This window comes from Rhincodon typus, chromosome 18 (assembly GCF_021869965.1).
Source record: "Rhincodon typus isolate 14 chromosome 18, sRhiTyp1.1, whole genome shotgun sequence".
Taxonomy (NCBI): domain Eukaryota; kingdom Metazoa; phylum Chordata; class Chondrichthyes; order Orectolobiformes; family Rhincodontidae; genus Rhincodon; species Rhincodon typus.
The window spans coordinates 29,498,127-29,524,100 of NC_063349.1; the positions used below are offsets into that span (position 1 = coordinate 29,498,127).

Consider the following 25,974-nt stretch of genomic DNA (forward strand, 5'->3'; position numbering starts at 1 on the left):
TGAAGGGTTGATCTAGAGCTTCAATGGGAGGTGGGTGCAGTAGTAGAATCAGAATAGAAGTGGGAGGTAGCAGAGAGAAGATGGTTGCACTTACCCTCGCACAGCACAGATCATTAACTATCTTTTGCACTGCTGGATGTTCCTCTAGACTGAATATGATGCTGATCCAGGAGGTAACTCAGACCAGCCTGGCAGGGTCTGATGCTATGGTCTCCTCTGGCAGTTCTGAAGCAAGAAGTCAACTCTCCTCCCCACCCTGTCCAAAACCACCAGGTCCCTGTATGCAAACCAGCATGCTGATTTACCTCCATCAGCCATAGGAGGTCCATGCATGCTCAAACTAAAGAGCTAGTCCTGGCTTGCAACATTTGAACTAGTATGTAACTGGATTTTAAATCCTGTTTTGAAGTCACAAATGCTGGACAACCTCAGCATTGGAGTACTTCTGTTGCCAATGCATGCAGGATAATTTGAAATACAGCAAAATTTTAGAAAACATTGCCATTTACCATTAAGTTTGTCAGTCTTCGACGCTCCTTTTAAAATTACACAATTTGTGTTTGACATCATATTTCTACTTTTTCTTTGCATTCTTCGTTTATTATTAATTATTCACTGAAGCACACTTTTGTTATCTGTTCCTTCATTTTCTAGCAAGCTAGATATTTTAAATGAAAGTAGAAATTTGTTTCCAGCAATCAAGACAGGATTAGCGGAGGAAGAGATCCCATCCTTGCCCAAAATAACACTATATTGCAGCTGGGCACAAGAGATTGCAATTGAATATTTATAGTCTTGAATCTTTGAACTTTGTTAAAAGGTAAGTCTCCTGATCACTAAAGTTTCATTTCTCCATGGTCAAAGAATGAGGGAGCATTTTTCTTCCTAATTATCCAGGACATTTGAACACTTACCTTCCAATAAGAATGGCGTACAAATACAAAAATATTACAGGTGCAAGAAATCAAAAACAGACTCGAAATACTCAGATCATCCAGCAGCTTTGATGGAGACAAACAGTTAACCTGCAGATCGATGACCAAACAATTCACATTTCAATTCAGGGATCCTCCATGGTGCTCTGTTGCTTCCTCCAGATGCTGCCAGGCCTGTGAAATATTGCCAGCCTTCAAAAATTTATGAAGTGTCGTAGTTAATAGTTTGTATTCTGAACTTTTTCAATTTACTTTCAAGAAAAAAGTTCTTGCCAGTTTTTGAATGCATTTATTTATTAAATAGACAGTCAGCACAAAGTGGATACAATGTTTACATTATAAATTTTAAAATCCAGTCACATTAAACATGAATACTTGATTATAACTAAATCAAGTTGGAGTTACAAAAGTTTACTTACACCAATTAAAGTCTTGTACAAATTAAATAGCATCATTCCTATCTGTGCAAAGTTCAGTTACAAAATAAAGAGAAATCCACTATACTTAGGTTTCAGCGGTTATTTGATATACAGAAGTGATTGGAAAGTGAAGTGAAGCAAACACTGATGATGGGTTTGAAGGAAGAGTTCTAGTGTGTGCATGCATCAGGGAAGGATACAGAGATTTCCTCCATTTGCTACATCTAACAAAGATCAAATGTAATAGTTACACTTAGGGCAGAGGAAACCTCCCATGGAATTTTGTCAGGAATTTAAACATATTCTCCGATGTCTGCTCTCTTGTCACGGAATTTGTTCCTGGCCTTAGTTCTAGCTTTACAAACAGCAGCATTGTAAAAGTGCTGAAAAACAGAACAAGTGCACAAAAATAACAGTTTAAAATAAAATGTAGTTTTTATTTTGAAATGTCTGTGTTGCACTGTACTGTTCTACCATTTCATTGCCAGCTAAAAGAATCAGTTTGTAAATCAGATAAAGTAGTTGGAAGTAGAAGTGATCAAGGATTAGAAAGTAAACTGAACGTGCAAATTTCATCCAGCCAAATCTTCTTTCAAAATGCAAACCATCTGCATTCTATTTTCATCAACTACATTAATACAGAAGTGTTTATGGACTAGAGGGGAGTGCAATTTTTTGCCTTACCCGCTCAACACGAGATGTTTTGGTTGCTTTGAGTGTAGCAGCATCAAGCAGCAATGGTGGTCCTAGCTCAAAGACACTGCGGACAAATTCATTAGCCTGTTTAAACAGAAATATTAGAACAAAAGAGCTTTTAACTCTTGAAAAATGACTTCATCATCTTGAAGAAAAAAAGTCACCAGGCAACAAGATTTACAAGGAATTTGTAATCATCTCACTCCCTCAGATGTAGCTGCACAATGGTTTGCATATTAAGTGAACAGTGCACAATTTCATTTTACAGGACAAAGCCAAACCAATGTCCTTAACACTTTTGAAATGCAACTTTGTAGCTCAGATTTTCTTGGGCCTCTTTAGAAAATCAAAAGCCAAATGAGTCATTAAGCAACTGCCAATTGTACAGCTGCAAAGAGCAGTCCCTCAGCATATTGGTCTGGAGAAATATGCAACTTCACAACTGAAAATCAGTATTAGCAATCAGGACAAAAAAAGGAGCATTACATTCACCAACTTTGTCTCTACCAATCAATAGCAAAAAAGCCATTCTAGTCACAGATTGTCTCCCCCAGTAGGTCAACTGCATTGTATATCAACTAATTCAATGTTCCTTCCCCCTAGCTTCTGACTGTTGCTACAATCTAGCCTGATCATTTATACTGTCCCCATATTCAAACAAGTCAGAGCTGGTCAATTCCTAGAGGGATCCCCACCAATGTTGAGAAGCACCAGCTGGAACCTAAATACTATATCTGTTTGGATTAATACCTTTGTGAAGCCAGATGGAAAAATGGGAAAAAAAAAATCAAAGATGCACATTCTCCACTTCGCAATGTGCAAGTGGAAGAGAAAGTTGTTGCTCTTTGCATTTAAGAGGAAGCTAAATAGAGAAAGGAACAGAAAGTGAGGAAATGGGAGGTCAGTAGTATGAAAAATAAATACTAACAGGGATCATTTGGGCTGAATTGGGTACTGTTTAGAGCAGGTTTCATTTATACTTTCAAAAAAGGTTCAAAAATCAGCTTGAAATTTTAAAGTACATATCATTAGCAAAAGTAAAGTGTCAAAAACAGCAAGTTGATCAACTAGACAACAAATAGTTCAGTTATTTTTAGGATAGAATATTAAAAAGCAAATTTTTCAGAGGGTCACCAAGTAGAAAGCATTAAAATACAATCAGACTTCTGGGCTGTACACTTTATATCCTTCTTGAAGATGGTCCTGAAAACCCAACTAGTCTTTTGGCCAGCTGCCCCATTTATCACATTATGCGGCTCAAATTTTGCCTTATAAATGAAGCACCAAGTGACAATACACAAGATACAAATTTACTTGAAGTGCTGCATTTTTACATGAATTGAAACAAAAAAATCAAAGCCCCTTCTCTTTATTTAAACTTTGGATCATGACAGACGGAAATGCCAGAAGCAGAGCTCAACTTCCCTCTAATTTAAACCAAAAAACAGAAGCTTGCCTTGCCCTCAACCTGTTAAAGAAAGTGTGAAAAGTACTATAACCTGCCTCTCAGCCACAGACACTGTTATAAAGGGGAGGTTAAATGAAATGAACGTGGATAGCCTCTATAAAACAAGTAACAATTTATCTAACTCAGTGAGCAAACTAACAGAACTACTAACAAACCAAACAATTCCCCCCCTTTAATTACTAGCTCTTCCAGAATAAAACAAAATTCTAATGGTATGCTGTTCTAATAGATAGCAGTCCCACTTATATAAAAAAGTTTTATAAACCTTAATTAGTTTCTCAAAATTACAGCCAGGATACATCTTCTTGAATGTTGATCGGTGCCTCCTCCACTGTTCTTTCAGCAGGAGCATGTTTCTCCATCAAATTCATACGGCAGAAGTATTAGTCAAGAGTGCCACAGTACCATTAGTCAGATAACAAGGTATAGAGCTGGATGAACACAGCAGGCCAAGCAGCAGGAAAGCTGACGTTTCGGGCCTAGACCCTCCTTCAGAAAAAAGGTTTCCTGCTCCTCTGGCCTAGACCCTCCTTCAGAAAAAAGGTTTCCTGCTCCTCTGATGCTGCTTGGCCTGCTGTGCTCATCCAGCTCTACACCAGATTTGAATTTAATTGAGTTTTAGTCCGAGTGCTGGTTTAAATTAATTGGCTGATATTCTCGTTGGTTGCCTAAACAAATGGCTGCAAAGATTGCTAACCACACAGCCTTTTGATACAATGTTTGAACTTCGCGAAACTCTGCATCTGCAGATTGTTTAAAATCTCCAAGCCTAGAAAAAGCACATCTTTTAAAAGGGATACTCTTCCTGTCATTTCACAAACAAATTCTAACATCCTACTTTCTAATCTACTATACCCAACTTTGCAACATATTCCTGTAACAATCTGAAACATTTAGCCCTCTACAATATTAGAGCAGCTTTTTTATTAGAAATGATATTTGCGCTTTAAATTGGCTATGTTTGTCCAAATGGCAGTAATTTATCACCTGGGAATTACATAGAGTTTGAAAGATACTAAAAACAAAAAAGTGGTTAGTCATTCAATCATGAATTAGGAAATCAACTAACCTGTAGATGGAATCTTATACCAGATGCAAGCAATTCCTTGAATGTTTCATAAGTACGCTTTTTAACCCAGCTATCAATATACATGCATTCAGGACCAAATGTAATGGTTTCAGGGTCAAAGTCTCCCTCCTGTGGAAGGCAAAAAAGAGTAACCAGTGTCAGATACTTAGTTTACTGCTTTATAAGATTGAGATGAGGGTTACATTTCCAGACACTGATTCCCAGAAAAATCAGGAACTCCTCCAACATAGGCTGTTTGTGTCTTCTGCTTGGAGGGTACATTTTAAAAACAGCCAGTGTTCTGGACTTTATAATAACCTTTGTTTCTTATTACTTGACTGCAGAACAGGCAGCAATAGTGGAAGTGAGAAGTTTCTTGGCTAAACAGTACTTATCTCAGGACAACTGAAGGGGATTTGTTTAGAAATGTTTTCAGGACAAAGGATAAGCTATGTTCTAAAATAAACAAATAAAACATCCAGATAACATGAAGTGCAGGTGTCTAAACCAGTGCAAATGGTTCAAGAATGAAGAACTACTACTTATTTACTTGAATGCTTTCCCAACAGTGACGTTCAAAATGACCTTTTCCATCATTTAGCAAATAGCAGCTTGCCAGCACATACGCATTCATTTACTGTATCAAACTGTAGATGATAAGAGTACAAAAAACAAACTTCAGTTTACTGAATCTGTTGCAATATGGAACAAAGTAATTCAGTCTGGACTCTGAAGCAGACATTAACCAAGTTTCAATTTGCTCATAATAACCATCAAGTGTACAAGGTAAGCAGTGACTTAATTTGTAAAATATCAATTTTCAATGGTATATGCATTCACGTTTAAAACATTAAAAAAACTCTGCAATGACAAGTTACTTGTTTTTAGGAAAATTATGACAAGGCTTTCTGTCTCAACACTCCTGAACATACGTTCACATTGCAGATGCAGAAGGTTTTACACATACTTGGTGAAACGTTCTGTCCATGGCAGCACACAAGCAAACGAGTAAACCGGATAGGGGTACTACACGAGTGTCTCACGGATATGCTCTGAGCACATTGAGGTGTCGGGCATTCTTATTAGAAAAAGGACGAACCTATTAAACCTTTAAAGACTGGACAAATGCATTCGCCATCCAACAGCATTAGTATCATTAGTTAGACAAGCTCTTGCAAATTTACATTTAATTGCGTATGCTCGCAAGTCGCTGAACCAAGAAAAATCAGGATTCCAGTCAACACCCAAGCATCTTCTTAAAAATCAAATAAAACAAAGTACTGTGGATTCTGGAAGTCTGAAACAAAATGCTAGAAAAACTCAGGTCTGACAGCACGTGTGGAGAGAGAGAAACAGTTAACTGAGTCCAATGCTATTCTTCAGAATTGAAAGGTTTCTGGAAAATGGGTCTTTTTATACGTTTGAGAAGCTGAGAAGCAGCAAGGGGACAGATGGTGTAGAGGCCCAGTGCAAAAGACAATGGAAGTGTTAATGGCGGCGAGAAGAGGAGACATAAAACGGGTGCAAATTGAAGCATGAAAAGGGAGAAGATATGCAAACAGAATGTAAGAAAAATGGAACACAGAATGTCGTCAGTTTCTGAAGTAATGGATTCAATATGGAGACAGGCTGTAAAGTGCTTAAACTGAAAATAAGGTGGTACTCCTGCAGCCTGAGTGAAAGATTGCAACAAGGCCAAGATAGAAGAGAGTGTTAGCCTGATGCAAGGTGGTTTATTGAAATAGTAAGCCACTGGGATGTCAAGGTCATCCCTGCAGAGTGGTGTTGTTCTGCAAAGTGATCACCATTAGTCTCACCAATGTAAAAGAGTATTTGTGTAGTGAATGCAGTGAACTAGATTGAAATTACAAATAAAAATCTGTTTCGCCCGTAAGGTGGTGAATGGGCAAGTGCTGCAGCTTTTACAATTGCATGGGATAGTAACATGGGGAAGTGAGGGAGTGTTAGGAATGGACCAGGGTATCATGGGCATCTGTACAAAATGCTGACACAATAAAGGGGAGGGAAAAGAGGTGTTTGGTGGCAGCAGAAAATGATCCTTTGAACATGGAGAGTAGTGTGGTGGAAAGGGAGGTTGAAATGGAACTCTTCTGGGTAGGAAGGGAAGGGGTGAAGACAGAAGAAGTGTGGAGAAGGCTCAAACTCACCTTATGGCCCTGTCAACCTCAAAATATTAGTTGTGCATGTGCAAGGAGAGGGACCTTAATGGAGGAAGGATGTCATTGGCAGAGGCAGTCCAGTGGAAGGTGGCATCATTAGAACAGGAAAGACAGGAAAACTGGGGGAATGGAATGGAATGGTATCCTTGCAGGAAGCAAGGTGAAAAGTTGCATTTTAAGAAATTAAGTGATTCAGCAGGCTTGTAATGGACAATAGTAGATAGCCTATCCTCAGAAGTGGAAATACTGAAGTCAAGGAAACATGCATTCTTAAAATAAGAAGGATACGTACCCTGGTACTGCTTACCAGGTGTTTAAGAAAGAAAATTTAGAGTTGATAATCCAATACAGAAAAGGGCAAGAAACCTGCAAGAATTAAAGACTCATTCATTCAGATTTAGTGTTTCTAATAATATTGGGCATTGAACTTGAAATTCTGGCAATAATAAAGACTGGTTATTTTAGAAAGTAGCACCGGGTCTAAAATTAGTAAGACTTTACTTTGTGGTAACCTTAGTTTTTGAATGCACTACTATAGAAACTTCATATTGTTCAGTGCCTGTCAGTAAGGCAGAGATGTCTTTTTCACAAAACTGTAGCACAGCACCACAATGTGGACACATTTGGACATCAGCATTTAAATACAAACCCCACCTTAATTGCTGTGCTGTTTCATAGATAGTGATATCAGTCTTATTGAGAGCAAATTCAGGTGCAATACATGCACAATGAAGTAATCTAGTTTGAGACAGTTAGGCAGCAAATTTTTTATAGCAATTCCAAAGTGAAAGTTCAAAAAAGGAGTCAATTTAGATATGATGCTAGTTTCCAACTTCTTTCCATGCATTCTGTCAAGTGCAGCATGCCATACAGATGGCACAGACATGAAATGGCCCAAAGATGGATCCTAGCAGCAATTCTACTCTAGTTTGTCATATACAATTTCTAGTTTCACATGATATCAATCAGTAAACAAATCAGGAGCTCAGCATACAGGCCATTTGACTCAACTCAGTCAGTCAAAATAATGCTTGACTAGATTGAGGACTAAACTCCCTATTCCCACTTACCACCAATAATCTTAAGATGCTGACTTGGAGCTCGTCTACTTCCACTCAAAATAGCCCTTGCCTCCACTGCTCCCTGCGCAAAAAGCAAGGGTTCTAAAAAGACTCATGATCCTTGAGCGTTTTGCCTCAGTTGTCTTGAATAGAAGATCCCTTATTTTTGAACTACCTCCCTGGTTCTCATCTCAAATATAGGATCTAGTAAAAACAGTTCGGTCTCCGGGAAAGGACTATTGGTATAGTACACAGTACAAAGTAAGACATTACATACAATGTACAAATCTAGGCAGAGATCAAAATTAGCAAAGTAGAAAAGTTCATTTAATAATCCAAAAAGGTCAAAAGAATACATTTTTGCTATTAATGGAAAATAGTTTCCAGACAATGTGTCCTATTCATTTGTAGAAATACTTGCCAAGTTTAGACAGAGTGTTCAATCTGTACACTTAGAGAACATTAAATGTTGCAGCTAACCCAGCTCACTGCACTATAACCTTTAGTTAAGAAACTTTAGTTAAAAACCCATGGTAAAAACAAATACCTCACTAAAAAACAGATGGGCATAGAGGCTGCTTTTTAAAAAATGGGTTGGATAAAGGAACATGTTTGCAAAACTGAAATCCAAAAAATGGATTTTCTTCTGGACTCCTGCAAGTTTCCACTGCCTATACATGACTGCATTAGCTTTTATTTCAGAAACTTACCTGAATCTCTTGTTAACGTTTCAGGTCCAGTGACCCTTCCTCAGAACTGCTTCCCAGTTCTGAGGAAGGGTTACCGGACCCAAAACATCAACTGCTTTTTTCCCTACAGATGCTGGCAGACCTACTGAGCTTTTCCAGCAACGTTGTATTTGTCCCTGATTTACGGCATCCGCAGTTCTTTTGGTTTTTATCTGAATCTCCTACTCAGTTGCTCATTTTCAGAAGTGTGTTGTGTTAATTACAGAACAGAAAATCAAATATATAGAGAGAAGAATTAGGGATATAAAACCAAACCCAAAATGAATTCCCCAAATTAAGCAAACAGACATACTTCTACAGTCTTCAAAACATCTCTAAATACAGAACGCTGTTTCTTCCTGTCTGTTTTAGCTCGATATTTGTTGCCATCTGTAGCCAGACCCTTCAGCTTTCCACACAAGTAATCCATATCTTCATATTCAAAATCCTGTTGAAAGATGTAAAGCCTTTACAAAGGGTTGTGCCATAGTAACTGAATTTGAAAAGTTGATTTTCCCCACTTGAATTGTATATACAATATTATTTCAGTTAAATTTTCATGCAAGTCATCATCAGAATGGTTATGGTATGGGAAGCTGTTTAGCTAGTTATATCTCTCCACGAGTAACTCAGCTATTTGCAGTCCCCTACTTTTTTCCCTATATCCCTCAAAAATCGCCAGATTATTCCATTTTGAAAAAAGAAAGAATGTTGGTTCCTTCAGCTACCATCCCATAATTGGCACACAGCAATTAAGTCCCATTAGAAAAAGGGATGCATAATTGTTAATAGGTTTTATTACAATAAATTTCTTGCAACAAAGATCAGACAGGGAGGCAACTAGTTTCCGATGCCTGCTTGAAACTTGAGGTTCGGCAAGAGGTGAGCAAACTGGTTTACTTGCTTTGATACCTAGCATCTTTTGACACCTATCTTGCTTGCACAAGTTATAAATTTAACTTTCCAATATAGTTCTTGTGGTCAGTTATAGTTCGAGCATTTAAGCATTCCCATCACTTCATCTCTCAAGGACAGGGTCCTTACTAGCAAAACTGGGATAAGTGGGACCAAGCTGAAGTTTCCTAGAATAACAGGATTAAAAAGTTAATAATTAAAATTTCCTTCATTCAAATGTCACTTGGTTTTGGAGTTGTGGATCATAACCTCCATCATAATTATCTTTCCATTATCCACTTCTATTAAATGGATCATTGTATAAAATTTGAAGGCAGTAGAAGGCAAGGAAAAAATAAGCTTTAAAAAACCTTACATCACACAGATCCCTGGCCAACTCAAACAGCACAGCCATTGTCTCGCCAGCAGCAATCCTCATGTTCACATCACCACAAGAAAGAAGACTGGGAAGTTTGGTCAAATGGCTAAAATACAATATAGTTGTCAAGTTTTAGAATTTCTTATGAAATTAGTTTGTTCTCAAAATGCATTCATTTAACTTCTATTCTCAACTAGAATAATTTATCTTTATACAGGCTTACATATATGTTACAATTGTTATTTAATATTAATAAAATTCAAACAGGGTACAAGATTTACTAAACCAGGTGACTGATAACAGCAAGGTTAAATGTACATGAAGATTCAGTCCTACATCAGGAGTGTAATCGTGATCATATTACAATGTTGTTATAACCAGTATGCAAATGAAATGTAGAAACTAAATTGATAATCTTGACTAGCCAATTTTAAAAGCAGCCAACTGGAATACAAATTCATGACACAGGTTTGACTTACATGATACCAAAAAAAACTTAACATGGATAAAGTAAACAATTATTAAAATCACTGCACTGAATTAACATACATTTCAAATATCTTCTTCATGAGAGAAGGTGGACAAATGGTTAGCAGCAATGTCCATGCTACCAAAGTGCTGATGCCCAAACTTGTCGTTTGGGCATTGCGAAAGCAATCTGTCTGAACCTCCTTCTGATAGGATGTAGTGAAGACACTCTCAAGATAGGTCATCGTTAAATGCAGATCCTGTTGGCAATTAATTTGTACTGTAAATATCTGGTTTCATTATTCAAAACTGTTTATTTTGCAAAAATGTACTTAAAAATACTCATGCTCACCTCTATATCATCAGCTGCAACATAGCAGCAAACAGCCAAACTGGTAGCACACTGCAAAAACAGCAAAAAAAAATTGCAAGTTAGTATCAGAAAGACAGTGACTTCAAACATTTAAAAGTCCAACCTACTTACAGCTCTTCGTGTTTGTACACTGACTGATTCATCAGTAAGGATGATCTTGAAAATGGGCCTCAAACTTTTGAAGACCTCTTCACTTTCAATGCTAGATCCCAGCTGAATGCAAAGAAGAGAAGCAACTTGGGCAGCAATACACTGTTCTTCTGTTTTGCCTTTACGTGAAAAAAATATTGTTTCACATGCAATAGCATAGTTTACCAAGATAACTGCAATTTGGGCATTATTTTAAATCACAAATACACAAACGTTATTCAAGAAAAACATTTATGTAACTAATCTGAACACGATTGAAGTTTGATGCCAAGGTCTAAACTTAAAAAGCACAAATACAGCTGCATCAATTGTTCATATTTAAAACTTTCATAAACAAAAAAGAAAGCAGATTTGTATTTCTAAACTTTTCTTTAGATTAAAAAATAATAATTCCTGTATCCGTTACCTTTTTTCAGACAACGTTCAATAATGTCAGTTAAGGTCACCCTTCTTTCCAGAATAAAGTCATAAAGGATTTTAGACGAGAATGCAGACTTCAGTCCTTCTAGAGCACACAATCTGACCTTTGCACTGTTAAAATAATCACGATTGGTTTAGTGAAACATATTGCATTTCTACAAAAGCCTTATGAATTTGTAGCTGTGCTTATTGGCTCATCAATAAAGTATTAACCGATGTTGAAGAAGTTCAACTGCATGAGACAAAAGTCATCAACTTTTCCATAAGGGAAAAAAAGTAAAGAAAATCAACTTTAGCATAGTTGGCAGATGATCTATATGAGAAAAATAGAGGCATCATAGATTACCCACTGGCATAAAGCCTCAAAAATTCAAAATACAAACTATTGCACTTAACTTGCCTATCAGCAATGAATACTGTCCGGTCTTAGCAAATTAGTCTTCATCATGTCAGGCATGCTAGAAGTGGTTTAAGGTAGAAAAAATTGTCTGATACAGATAGAAGAAATTCACATGTTCAAACTTTACTTTCACCACAAGATCGTTTAAATCTTTAACCTCTAAAGGAAGAAGACAATTCTATCCCTATAATCTTTTAGGGTTTTTGTGTGCAGAAACAATAATACTTATGATCGATCAGAAAGTGATTAAGTTGGTGAGCATTCAACTTTAGGGAATGTGCAGCAGGAATGAAGCAGAAGCTCACCTTTAGCTGGTCCCCAATCAGTTCCAATTGATATTATTGTAAATAACGTGAGTCAAATTTTACCAGTGCACTAGAAGGCCAGCATATGGAATAATCATTTCAACAATTGCATCAAATCAGTTACTGGTTATGTAACAGTTAGCCTTTACCCAATACAACCATTTCTAAAGATTGGAGACTTTATTTTCAAGTTTGTTTCAGTTCACCTTTTATCAAGGGTGTTGTCAATCAATCCTCTCAGTTTATATTCATAATCCTCTTGGCTTGCTTCTTCGTCACCGTCTTCAATAGCTAAAAAACAAATTGCTTTTATGCAGGACTGAAGTGTCATCTTAGTCAGTAAGATAATGTATGCACATGGTAGATTGTATTCAAAATATGTTGATGTTGGGAGTTAAATGCATATGAAGGAGAAGATTCTTTCACTGCTATTGCCCTTATCCTTCACTGCAGAGAGTCAAAAGATGACCGATGACCAAATTCTCAAGGGGCAAAACCTGACAATCAAAGTGTAGCTTTCAGAATTTGATAGAGAATTCACACAAAATTTCCAAGCTATGGTCCCAAACTACAAGACTCCACCAGACAAGTTTAAGAACTTACTAACTGAGGAATTTAAAGCCCCAAATGAATGCAGACTTCTTCATTCCATAACTGCAGCTAAATCTAATGAAGAATTAAGAAGTTGCATCCATCTAATTTAGGAACTGCAAGAGTTGACATCAGTGATAATAACTAGGAGGCAGAACCTACACTTGGAGTTTAAAGTACATTACATTTGCAGTATTACCTCTATAGTCAGGGTCTTGTGACCAGGTCCACAGGACCAGGGAGATTTGATCATTGACCCCTTGAAGGCAAGACAAAGGAAGCTTGGAAGGCAATAGTTTTGATCCAAAATAATTACTGTGTTGACATAAGCTCTCCTCGCCTCATTTCAACAGTCCTGGGAAGCTCACACTCACCACGATAGTTGCAAATCAGCTGCCAGATTCTTAAAATATTTACCTTTCCAACTCTAAGAATTGCTTGGTAGCTCATCTCTTGCCCTACCTCCATAATTGGAAGTTAGTAGGGTAGAGCCAGGGAATCAGATTTTACAATTCTAAGAGGAGTCCAATCTGCCTACTTTCACACTACAAATTTAACTAAGGCAAACTAAAAAATTCAACTTCATGTGAAATTACTATTTGCAGTGAACTAATTCAGAACCTACAGTCAAGATGACAGATTGTAATTTAAACTTGAATAAGCAATTCTAATCACAATTCCATAATGCACAGCAATTGTCAAACAAAACAAGCCCCATTTAGTCTGCCTTATATCTCCCAAGTCTGAATGATAGCAACTTCACAAACTCAACAATTGTAACAAATCAATTGATACAATAATCTACAAGAATCTGATGCAAGGAAGACTTCAGACATGGAGAGCTCCGAGAACCACGAGCTTCTCAATTTGTGCAGCTTCGAGTCTTCAAATACATGTGACCATTTTAAAAATGATCTTTTCAAAAAAGAGATTGATCCAATTTACATTCAAATAAATGTTCACGAACTAGCTCCTAGTCTCACCAGGCAGACTGTTTCACAGATTAATCGCTTAAATATAGTTTCCAAAGAATTCAGCATTTCATCTACTCAAGGCACAGGACTGATGTGGGAAAAGGATCTTTATAGCAGAAGCTTAACATTACAGAAGGACCAATTGATATTCTGATACTCCACCTTCATCAGCCAAGCTGGTTGAATCACTGAAGCTGCTGCAGTGGCTCATTGTTTCAATGGACGCATCCTCATCACTGAAAGGCTGCACTGCTCGCTGCTGTCTACCTGGAAGTGGGAGGGAAAGAAGAGTCATTTGTATAGCGTCCAAGGATCAATGACTCACTTGCCCAGAAGTGACGGCAATTGCAAGCTAATTCACTTAGAGCAGAACATACAGACGGTGCTCCCACGTGCCTGCTGTTCTTCTTTTAGTGGTAGACAATAATTGGTTTGAAAGATGTTGTTGAAGGGGCCTTAATTATGCACAGAGCTGGAAAGGCACAGCCGGTCAGACAGCATCCAAGGAGCAGACAAGTCAACGTTTTAGGTCCTGACAAAGGGTTTCAGCCTGAAACGTTGACTTTCCTGCTCCTCAGATGCTGTCTGACTGGTTATGTTTTTCCAGCTCCACATTTATTGCGGCTAGCTTCCAGCATCCAGTCCTTGCTGTCTCTGGCCACTTGATTATGCATATGTTAGACTGACCCCTTCCCAGTTGGGAAGTTATTCATATTATAGCAACAGACCACATCAGTGTAAAACATGTGTTTTGGTAAGTTATTACGTCAATAAAATGGAGGTTTTTGTTTGATCACTACCCGGTTACCCAGTTTTTTTTTAGTGTAAATGAATCTAGACCAATTAAGTATCAAAGTAATTGCTGGAAAAGGAGCTCAAAAAAAAAAATCAGGAAATTTGGGAAATTTCCAATTTGTTTCTGTATCTAAAACAGAACTGAAATTAGTACCCGAGTTCAGATGGAATCTTGCCTCAATTAGAATGTGGAATTTAATGCTCAATCTGGAACAAACACAATCTAAGCAGATGTCACTAATACCAGAGAAGTGCTGCATTGTTAAAAATGACTGATTAAACAGAGGTCTGATTTCAAAACACAAGTGAATTTTTGCAGCATTATTCAAATAGCAGTGTTCTCAATCTGCTGGCTAACACATCTGTCAAGAGATTAACTGATGACTGTTTGTGGGATCTTGCTGTACACAAATTTGCTGCTACATTTGCCTAAATGTGAAAGTAATTAATCCAATTAACTCCTTAGCAAATCAAGAAACTAAACAAAGAATTTATCCTCTTACAGAAGAGGCTTTCTCAGGATGGAGGGGGTTTAAAAGACATTAGGTCATTTGGAAATGTGTTTCTTAATAACCTAACAATGTTATGATCAAGAAATTTATACAGTCATAGTCATACAGCACAGAAACAGACCCTTTGGTCCAAATAGTCCATGCCAACCTTGTTCCCAAACTAAACCAGTCCCACCTGCCTGTGTTTGGCCCATATCCCTCCAAACCTTTCCTATTCATATTAACACCTGCCTTCATTGTATAATCAACAAGATTAAAACTTGGTTTCACAGGTACTATTTGTACCCAGCCACCTCTTACCTATCTTGTTGCTGTCTCAAGCTTTGGATCCTTCCCATTCACCCACATCTAATTTAAGCAATTATTTTGTGCAGTATTGACTTCCTCGTTTCTGTTCTGTTCCTTCCATAAAAGCCCAGGATCTCATTTTGCCTTTTTAAGGCATTTCCTCAAGCTTGAATGAGTTGTGCACGTGTTCCTAAGGTCCCCATTTCCACATATCAATTAGTTTTTAAATCATAGCTCTTGCTCATTCCTCAGTCAACTTTTTTTAAAACACCACATCCTTTCAGGACGTGGCCAGCATTTTATTACCCAGCCCTAAATGGATGGAACAAAATGGCTCACTAGGTCATTTCAGAGGGCAGCTAAGAGCAGACCACATTGTTGAGACCATAGAGTCACATTTAGACTAGACCAGGTAAAAGTAGATTTCACTAATGTCTTTCAGGGAAGAATCAGATGGGTTCTGACTTCAATTTATCATAATTATTGTGGTTATCATCATTTATTAAATTGAATTTTAGTTTGATCAGCTGTAGTGCTGGGATTTAAACACAGGCCCCAAGCATTATCTGGACTACTAACTCAGTGACCTCAACCATTTATTTTATATGTGAATGTGACAAAGATGCTAATGAAAAAACAGAACCAAGGAACAAGATATCACAAAAAGGAGAGATGATGCTACATCATTACAGCTAGAAGCTCAACAGCTGTTGCAGCCAAACTGTTGTTCTAAAAAAACTGATTCACTGAGTTTGATGCTGTATTTGGATACAAATGATGGGAATTTTAAAAAAAGGACTCTGCGAGGGCAAACTTTAACTGCTCAAGTTAAGTAATATTCATATTATCAATGACAGGAGTTAGAACCTCAAGTACAGATAACATTTCAACCCAAAATGTAAGATATGCTGAACCATTACTATTGCCAAGAATAGACCTTTTATCTCTCACGAGCACTGGCCAGGAGGAATCTTATATTTTAAAGGAGGATACTATCCCCCAAGCTGACTGTACACAACAGCAAACCTGGGAGGTCACAAGGTTTTATCTTCATTCTCATATCCCATTTAAGTACTTATTGCATTAGCACGAAGAGCTAAAACTTGGTGAAAACAAGCATTTATTGCCAGCTCACAATGTTATCAAGCCCATATTCAAGCACTGCAAACCGGCACATTTTGCAAAATTCATACCATTTCACCTTTCAATGAATTACAGATAATTTAATAGCAAAAAGGACAAGCCCTGTAAAATATAATCCAAGAAAGCAGCAAAAGTCAAACAGATGATTAATCTTTCAAGAGATCCAGTGGAGAATTAACTTTTGCAGAAACAAGTTCAACATAATTAATTCAAAGTTTCAACTTGCACAGCTGGATTTTACTAGAGATATGCATGCATTGTACAATTGGTTTATTCAATTGAATAAAATATAATTTAACAGGGTACTTTATAAGTAAATTGTTCCTTAAGAAAACCAATTTACATTAACTATATCTGTGATATGCATTTTCCTTACAACTACACTCTAATATCAGATGGATTTTTGAGCCAAATCAAAAAGATTTCCTTAAGAATAGCTATCATCTCTAACCATAGGTGAGGTACTGGAGGGTGCTTAACATTAAGAAAGGCTGCAAGAAGTCTGGAAACTATAGACCTGTGAGCCCGATGTTGGTGGTGGGTAAGTTGTTGTCAGTGATTCTGAAAGATGGATTTACATGGATTTGGAGGGGCAAGGAATGATTAGGGATAATCAGCGTGGTTTTGAGAAAGGGAAAGAGTGTCTCACAAACTTGATTTGCGTTTTAGATGAAAGGTTGATGAGAGCAGAGCATTAGACTTTGTTTACATGGACATCAGTAAAGCTTTTGACAAGGTTCCGCATGGTAGACTAATAAAGTGAGATCACATGGGATTCAAAGTGAGCTTGCTAATTGGTGGAGGGTTGTTTTTCCAGACTGGAAGCCTGTGACCAGCAGTGTGCCACAAGGACTGGTGCTGGGTCCACTGCTTTGTTATTTACATAAAATTTGGATGCGAATACAGGAGGCATGGTTAGTAAGTTTGTGGATGACACTAAAATTGGTGGTATCTTGGACAGTGAAGAAGGTTAGCCAAGATTACGATAGATCTTGAACAATTGGGTCAATGCACTGAGTAGCAGATGGACTTTAATTTGGATAAACGTGAGGTATTACATTTTGGTAAAGCAACAAGGGCAAGATTTATACAATTTACAGAAGGCACCTGAGTAGTGTTGTAGAACAGAAAGACCTAAGGGTTCAAGCACATAATTCTTTGAAATTTGCAGCACAGGTAGACAGGATAGTTGAGAATGCATTTAGCCAGCTTGCCTTCATTGCTCAGACCACGGAGTATAGAAATTTGGATGTCATGTTGATGTTGTACAGGACGTTAGTGAGGCCTCTTCTGCACTACTGTGCGCAGTTTTGGTCTAGCAAGGATATCACTAAGCTGGATGATTTAAAAAAGGCTTACCAGGATGTCACTGGGAATGGAGGGTTGGAGATATAAAAATAGACTGGAAACACTGGAACCTTTTTCATTAGAGCATAGGAGGTTGAGCGGTGACATTACTGAGGATAAAATCATGATGGGCATAGATAAGGTGAAAGACAAGGGTCTTTTCCCTAGATTGAGGGATTTCAAAACTAGGGAACATACTTTTAGGGCAAGAGGGCGAAGGTGTAAAAAGGACGTGAGGGGCAACTTTGCTTTATCACATGCGGAATGAACTGCCAGAGGAAGTGGTGGATGCAGGTACAGTTACAATGTTGAAAAGACATTTGGATAAGTACATCAATAGGAAAGGTTTTGAAAGATATGGGCCAAATGCAAACAAGTGGGACTAATTTAGCTTTGGAATATGGTCAGCATGGACTTGCTGGACCAAAGGGTCTATTTCCATGCTGTATGACTAATTATATAGAACAATGCTATTCCCTTCCAAATGAAGCAAAGGCATGTTATGTTGTTGAACACTAATCCTTGCCAAAATTCTTGCAGCAAGTGTTTCCTATAACGTCCACTTTGAGACAAGACATTGTGAGGGTGATTAACACTCTTCACCCATTATCTTGCATAACCTGCTGGGTCATGATAGTACATTCCCAGGCCAATAAATATGCTGACTAATTGCTGTTAAACCAGCAATTACTGGCTATTCCTGCACATAAAATACAGAAATATTAATAGGAAACCAATACCCATTAGCCAAAAACAAGAACAAACAGACAGTACAAAATATTTTACTTTATGTACCAGGAGTTGGGAGCCAAGTTGGTTTCCTGCATTTACATTACTCAATAGAAGACTTACCAACAACAAAAAGAAATGACACTCTAGTAGGAGTCAGCTCAACTTGCAGTCCAAAGCAAGGCAACAGCGTATCCAACCCAAGAACCTGTCTTCCAAGATACAACATCCACTCAGTGATTCACCTAGCAGCGATACCACAACCAACCATAGCAGTTTTAACTGGAAAACACTTAGTGTGAAACTCAACTGATGTCATCAAGCTATCCAAGCAGCCAATCACATTTGAAGGATGTTCCACAAACGCCCAAGCAGGAAACCAAAAAGTGTTAAAAATGTGAACATTCTGAAAAATTAATAACAGTTAAGAAATCTATTTAATAGCATTCCACAAATTCCACTCCACCCTAGCCCACCAGGGGAGTTCAGTTGTTCATCAGATGTTGTTAACATATAGCTTTTATTCATTCAGACCTAGCAGTCTAAGCAGCACCTGGTTTACTGGAGCAGGAAAGTTGAAATTCTCACCAATTTTAATAATCGATGCTTTGTGGGAGTGTCACATTACATAGTCCGTGATGGAGCACCAAATGGCAACTACAATTTCAGGATTTCCATATAAACTATCAGCCTGTCATGAGAGACGGGATTTAACTCCCTGATGGGGAGCACTTGGTATAAATGAGTTGGGCTGTGCACAAGTAGTGGTGTTTTTGGGTAGTATGGTGGCACAGTGGTCAGCACTGCTGCCTCAGTGCCAGAGACCTGGGTTCAATCATAGCCTCAGACGACTGTCTGTTCACCCTGTGTCTGCATGGGTTTCCTCCAGTTTCCTCCCATGGTCCAAAGAGGGGGGTTAGGTGGATTGGCCATGGTAAATTGCCCATAATGTCCAGGGATGTGCTGACTGGTGGATTAGTCAAGGCAAGTGTAGAATTGAGGATAGGGTGGAATGCCTGGGTCTGGATGGGATGCTCCAAGGGTTGGTGTGGACATGGGCTGGATGGCCTCTTTCTGCACAGTAGGGATTTTATGGTAACTGCACCAAGACTCAAAGGGGACGTCTTGGAACATCTGTTCGAGTCAAATGCAAATGGTCAGTGTAATCACATCCCATTAGGGGGAGCATTCCTTAAAACCTACGTACCACCAAGCAGAAAATAAACAGCAGCCATCAGAAAGTTTAGATCTGGCAGGTTATTACTTTTATAGCGACCTGATCAATACAAAACAGTTCACATTCACCACAATTTATTCATATTCTTCCATGGGATATGGGTATCACCATCAAGGCAAGCACTTGTCCACGAATGGAGGGGGTTGCTGGAAGCTTTAGAATGAAGCACATTTCTGGAGATTTGCAGTCACATTTAGACCAGAATAAGCAAGGAAAGCAGATTTCATTCTGAAGATGGACATTAGTCAGGTGAGATATACAACAATGATGCTTCATTGACACCAGTCCTCAGAACAGCTTTCAAATCTAGCTTTAATCAGTTAACACAGTGGGACCAAGACAGGGTTAATAGAACATTAGCCAAGGCCTCTTGATTACAGATGACATTACAATTAAAGGATTGGAGACTGTGCTGCAGTCGTAAAAAGACTTGCTCCTTGTACCCAATTCAGCTGACTAAATAAAGCTAAAAAGGGCAAACTGGGAGGTACCTCTGCAACATACATACTTTAAAGTGTGAAGGCACACGTGCCATACTGCGGCAACTTAAGTTCATAACATTAGCTTTTCTAAAACAGTGCAACTTAAGATAGCGAATCCATTCAAGATTGAACAAAAAAAATACAGAAATTGTAGGGCTCAGGCACAGAGAGATCTGGATCTTATGCATTAATTGTAAAAGATTAGTCTTACACTGCATAATTTGGAAAGCCAAAAGTTGACATCTCAGGTCGTGACTGTTCAGAAATGGCTGGGGAGTGGCAGCAGCTAAGAAATAAATATAGAGCGAGCAGGGGTGGGGCTGGGGAAGGTAGGTGGGATGGTGATAGTGAGTACTGGTATGCAATGGTTGGGATTAGTCAGTGAGGTGGGAGAGATGGTCGACAGGTTGTGTCAGGTCAAGGAGGCGGGGATGGGGAGGGAGGGTTGGTCATGGGATGAGGCCAGGGTGGGGAGATTTTGAAACTAGTAAAGTCCACATCTAGGCCAATGGGTTGTAGGCGCCCAAGGTGGAATGTGAGGTGCTGCTCCTCCAGTTTCCAGGTGGCGTCATTGTGACACTGGAGGCGGCCCAGGATGGACACGTCATCCAGGGAGTGGGAGGGGGAGTTGAAGTGGTTCACGACTGGAGGGGCTTGCTGTTTGTCACGAACAGAGCGCAGGTGCTCTATAAAGTGGTCTCCAAGCCTGCGCTTGGTCTCACCGATGTAAACGAGGCCACATTAGGAGCAGTGGTGCAATAGACCACATTGATGGATGTGCAGGTGAACTTCTGTCAAACGTGAAACGTTTGTTTGGTTCCTTGGATGGAGGAGGTGGAGGGGGTTGGAGGTGTAAGGGCAGGCGCAGCACTTCCCGCGGTTGGTCTAGCGGGGAGTGTGGAGCGGACGAGGGAGTCGTGGAGAGTGCAGTCCCTACAGAAGGCAGATAGGGGGTGGGGAGGGAAATATCTTTGTTTATGGGGTCGGCCTGCAGGTGGCGGAGAATGATACGTTGAATATGGAGGTCAGTGGGGTGATGTGAGGACAAGGGAAATTCTGTCTTTATTTTTGTTGCGGGCAGGGGATGTGAGGGCAGGGGTGCAGGAAATGCAAGAGATGCAGTCGAAAGCATTTTCGACCACTGAATCTGGGGTTGGCGGGGGGGGCGCTAGTTAGCTGTGGAAATCGGTGGGCTTGAAATAGATATCGGTTGAGGCGGTCACCGGAGATGGAGACAGAGGTATCAGAGATGGTCCAAGTGAACTTGAGATGAAATTAGTCTAGCCCCATATGCCAGTATTTGACCCATATCCCTCTAATCCCTTCCTATTCACATAACCATCCCAGATGTCTTTTAAATGTTGTAATTGTACCAGCCTCCACCATTTACTATGGCAGCTCATTCCATACATGCACCACCCTCTGTATGAAAACATTGCCCCTTAGGTTCCTTTTATCTTTCTCCTCTCACCTCAAAAGCTATGTCCTCTAGTTTTTGAATCCCCTACCCTGGGGAAAAACAATCCTGGCTATTCACCCTATCCATGCCCCTCATGATTTTAAAAGCCTCTGGGAGGTCACCCCTCAGCCGACACTTCAGGGAGAAGCCCCAGCCTCTTCAGCTTCTCCTTACAGCTCAAACCCTCCAACCCAGTAATATTCTTACAAATCTTTTCTGAACCCTTTCAAGTTGCACAACATCTTTCCTGTAGCACAGAGACCAGAACTCAACGTCTTATTCCAAAAGTGGCCTAACTAATGTCCTGAACAGCCACAACATCACCTCCCAACTCCTATACTTAATGTACTGACTACCAAAGGAGTGTACCAAATGCCTTCTTCACTATCCTGTCTACTTGGGACTCCACTTAAGGAATTATGAACCTACACCCCAAAGTCTCTCTTCAGAAAGAATACAGGGCAGCACAGTGGCACTGTTGCCTCACAGCACCAGGTACCTGGGTTCAATTCCACCCTCAGGCAACTGTGTCTGTGTGGAGTTTGTGCACGCTCCCTGTGTTTGCATGGGTTTCCTCTGGGTACTCTGGTTTCCTCCCACAGTCCAAAGATGTTCAGTTTAGGTGGATTGGCAATGCTAAATTGCCCATAGTTTCTAGGGTGGGAAATACAGAAATAGGGTAGGGGGTGGGTCTGAGTGGGACGCTCTTCAGAGTATCAGTGTGGACTCAATGGTTGAATGGCCTGCTTCCACACTGCATGGATTCCCCAGGACCTTACTATGGTGTGCCCTGATTTGTCTTAAAATGCATCACCTCACATTTATCTAATTTAAGTGCCATCTACCACTCCTTGGCCTGTCTGATCGAGGTTCCGTTGTACTGAGGTAATCTTCACTGCCCACTACCCACTACCCACCAATTTTGGTTTGATCTGCAAACTTACAACCATTTTTCCTATATTCACATCCAAATCACTTTACATAAATGACAAAAAAAAGTGTAGTAGACCCAGCACTGATCCTTGTGGCACACCACTGGTCATAGGCCTCCAATCTGAAAAATAACCCTCCTCCACCACCTTCTATCTCCTTCAGAGAAGATTTGCTAGAACCACTACCTGAAGGAAAGGAAAGGTTTGGATTGTATCTGCCCAAGTCCATATGTATGTGAGCACTCAGGGAAAAAATACAAGGATAACATGCTTATACCATAGATAATTTTTCATTATCAACATTCCTATCACAGAGCTTGTACATTGAGAATGCAACAGGAATTTGGTCATGTGTCCCCAAAGAATTTACAGTCATTAATTTCGAGGCTGTGACTATGCATCACAAGGCTAGAAGGAGCTCTTCCTGCATACATGTAGTGTCTACAAAGTTATTGAGTGACGTCCCAGACAGCGACCTCTTAAAAATGAACAAAGGAGAAAGGAAAACAAATGACTATTGTGGTAAGACTACCTCCACTACCACCCCATTATATTTGGGACTCCATCCATCAAACTCACTCTTATGGCACCTCACTAATGGCAGTGACCTAGTCTAACAATCTGGACAAAACAGCTCAAATATTCTCATACAGACGAGAATGGTCAACCAAAACAAAGATGTACATGTGCTGTTGCATCATGTTCTTATTGTCAATTATTGAGTGTGTGTCCAATTTTTGTTGAAACAAATTGTTGCAATTGTCAGGTATCTCACCTCTGATACAAGATTGTTATGATATCAATGCTTGACTTGCGTCACTTGTACTAATCCTGGTGATCAGTTTAAAGAGTGATGTTTAGCTAGCATTCACCATTCACTCAGCTATTACATACAACTGTATGAATCATTGACCAAGATGCCTCCTTAAAGGATTACAACACCCATGTTTCTCCTATTTTTTCCTCACTACTTGTGCCTTTTGGCAGCAATGATAGCTTCATTCATTTAGCAACTAGAACACAAGTGACAGCACAGCCTGACTGAAGCACGATAGCCAGTCACAATTTCCTCATTTGCAATTCGCACTATTTTGGCTACATAGTTCAACATAATTGAGAAACAACCTGCAAAATCAATACCCATCAAGTCAAAGAATCTTTTTTACAACTTCATCCCTAACTATTCAATCGTGTCCATGTGGTGTACACACTACATCGCACATGTATAGTTTGGAATAGGAAGAAACCAATCAGATTAAATCATTAGGTTCAACTTGACAGTGTACATTTGAAAGCCTGCAGGATAACCACTTGGGGAAAGATACAATTGAAGTACCCAGAAATGAAGCAAAAATGTCAGATGTTTGGAGAAAAAATGATGAATAATTAAATTGAATTATTGAAATAACTTATGGAAAGTCTCATGCTTTTCCGAAAAACACAAATCTTTGATCCCTTACCCCACTGTCAGTGCAGATAGAAGTTGTTCTCCATTTACTTCTGTGAATGTCAAGTTCTCCTTCTGAAGCTAAAATCCTATGTGCTCCCACAAACATGGGAAGGACCAGTATTCTAATTTTTCTCTGCAAATCTCAAAGTGATTACCTCAGAACTGGATATGCATGATGGAACTGACAGTTTGGACAAGTTCAGGTTTGAATTCAGAGGCGCAGGAAAGTTGACATTTCGGGTTTACACCCTTCATCAGGGCTGGTCCTGATAAAGGGTGTAAACCCAAAATGTCAACTTTGATGTTTCTTGTGAGTTCTTGCTATCTTCAAGTTTAAATTTCTTGATCAGCATTCTGATGTTGTTTACAATTCAAATACTGAGATATTGATTGTTTGCCAATATGGATGAGGTAGGAAATTTTTATTAGTCATCTAGATAACATACAGCATAGTCCTGCATTTGCAAGCTTTGGACCAGGACACACATCACCACTGTTACAGGAACTTGCATACCTTTTGCTAGCAGTGACTCAGTGGGAGCAACTTCACCTCTGATCAAAGGTTGGGCATTCAAGTCACGCACACTATACATGTGCACAGGGAAGAGGGATACAAACCACACAGGCATAATTTGTCAGGAGAGGTGCGATGGGTTTGAAGGGCCTGTTCCTATGCTATAATATTCTTTATGCTATGCACAAAATCTATACAGCCAATGCATAGAGTGTTGCAGAGGTGCCACTTTTCAGGATACCAAACTATGCTTCTCCATCAAAATGATTGCAAGATTCCATTGTACTATGAAGAGGGAAGATCACATCTCCTAGCCACTATCAAATTCTTAAGTCAAGACCACGATTTAATGCGGTTTGTGGGACTTTACGTGCACAAATTTTAGTTCATAGAAAAGAACCGTGGGACGCTCTTGGTCGTGAAAGCCCCTAAATGAATTGAGTTTTCTCTACCTCACCACTTTCAATCGGGGGTTGAACATGTTCAAAGAGAAGATAGCACTGTAATAGCGAACTTTTAAAGTAGAGGTGGATGAGGAATTGGACTTATTTGAGACAATCCCACTGCAGACACAGTCACAAGTAACAGCCGCCAGCGTTTTAAGCCACTTGTTGAACAAGAAGTGCAAGGTGTGTGAAGTCGATGGGGCGGGTGAGGAGATGTTGCCGAAACAGAATGAGGAACAGCAAGCCAGCCCACAATTTCCTGACAATGTCCGCGCCAACAGACCGGCTCTAGTTGTTTCTCCATCACCGCCAGCCGGATTAAGAAACACATAAAGCTTTCCGGCTCCTCTGATGCTGCTTGGCCTGATGTGTTCATCCAGCTCCACACCTGGTTATCTTTTATTTAAAAAACACAGCCCGGCTCCTGTCCGCATCCGAACACTACCAATTACAAATCCCCATCAGGATCTGGCAGGGAACATAGAATTGGCCACACGTGGCCTTACTGTAAAGCAAACACCGCCCGCGGTCACAGCCCGGCTAGTGCCGGCCGCTGGTGGGCCTGGCCGCACTGCCCGCTGGGGGATGTAGTCCCTTCAACATCCGCCCTCTCGCGCGTGGCCGCTGATCTCACACTGAGCGAACTACAACTCCCAGAGCGCAATGCGCCGGCGCGCATGCTCAGCACCCCTACCCTGCCAGTCCTTACCTCCCTTGTTGTTCCGCTTCTTGGATTTCGGCATTTTCCCGACTCCCTCTCTCCGGGATTGACACGCTGCAGTTTATTAAATATCGCCTTGTTATTGTTACCGATCAGCCGATTGAAGAACACTTTTTACTGTAGCGTCTTTCAGGAATCAGATGTGAATCACCAAACGGCAATAAAAAGTAATAAATAATCCCAGTAAATAGCGACGAACCAAAACGACTCATTTTACCTCTGCATTCACCAGAGTCAGCGTCAGACTGCCCGCCTCGCCCTTTATATCAGCGTCCTGACGCACTGGCACGTAACGGCATGACGTGAAAGGAACGCGAGGGGTGGTGTCACGTTCAGCCAATGAGCGGAGAGCTGTGTATGAATGCGGGCCAACTGCTACTGACACGTTGGCGGAAAGTGACTGACCTGC

At 39.8% G+C, this 25,974-nt stretch overlaps 1 protein-coding gene across 4 annotated transcripts; it reads right to left on the reverse strand.

The window, feature by feature from the left end:
- Nucleotides 1-1,209: 1,209 nt before the first annotated feature.
- On the reverse strand, nt 1,210-25,817 carry ifrd1 (interferon-related developmental regulator 1). 4 transcript variants are annotated; one of them, XM_020510599.2, is made up of 12 exons: nt 25,554-25,817; nt 13,673-13,777; nt 12,152-12,236; nt 11,227-11,351; nt 10,782-10,939; nt 10,650-10,700; nt 10,379-10,557; nt 9,827-9,935; nt 8,870-9,004; nt 4,588-4,716; nt 2,039-2,134; nt 1,210-1,737 (listed from the first exon to the last, which is right to left on the reverse strand). In XM_020510599.2, exons 1-12 carry the CDS (start codon nt 25,585-25,587, stop codon nt 1,648-1,650), a joined length of 1,296 nt encoding a protein of 431 aa, XP_020366188.1. In that variant the 5' UTR covers nt 25,588-25,817; the 3' UTR covers nt 1,210-1,647. The 4 variants fall into 4 exon arrangements, with proteins under 4 accessions (XP_020366188.1, XP_048463420.1, XP_048463422.1 ...); XM_048607463.1 differs by lacking the exon at nt 25,554-25,817 and adding an exon at nt 18,448-18,624; XM_048607465.1 differs by lacking the exon at nt 2,039-2,134.
- Nucleotides 25,818-25,974: the final 157 nt, after the last annotated feature.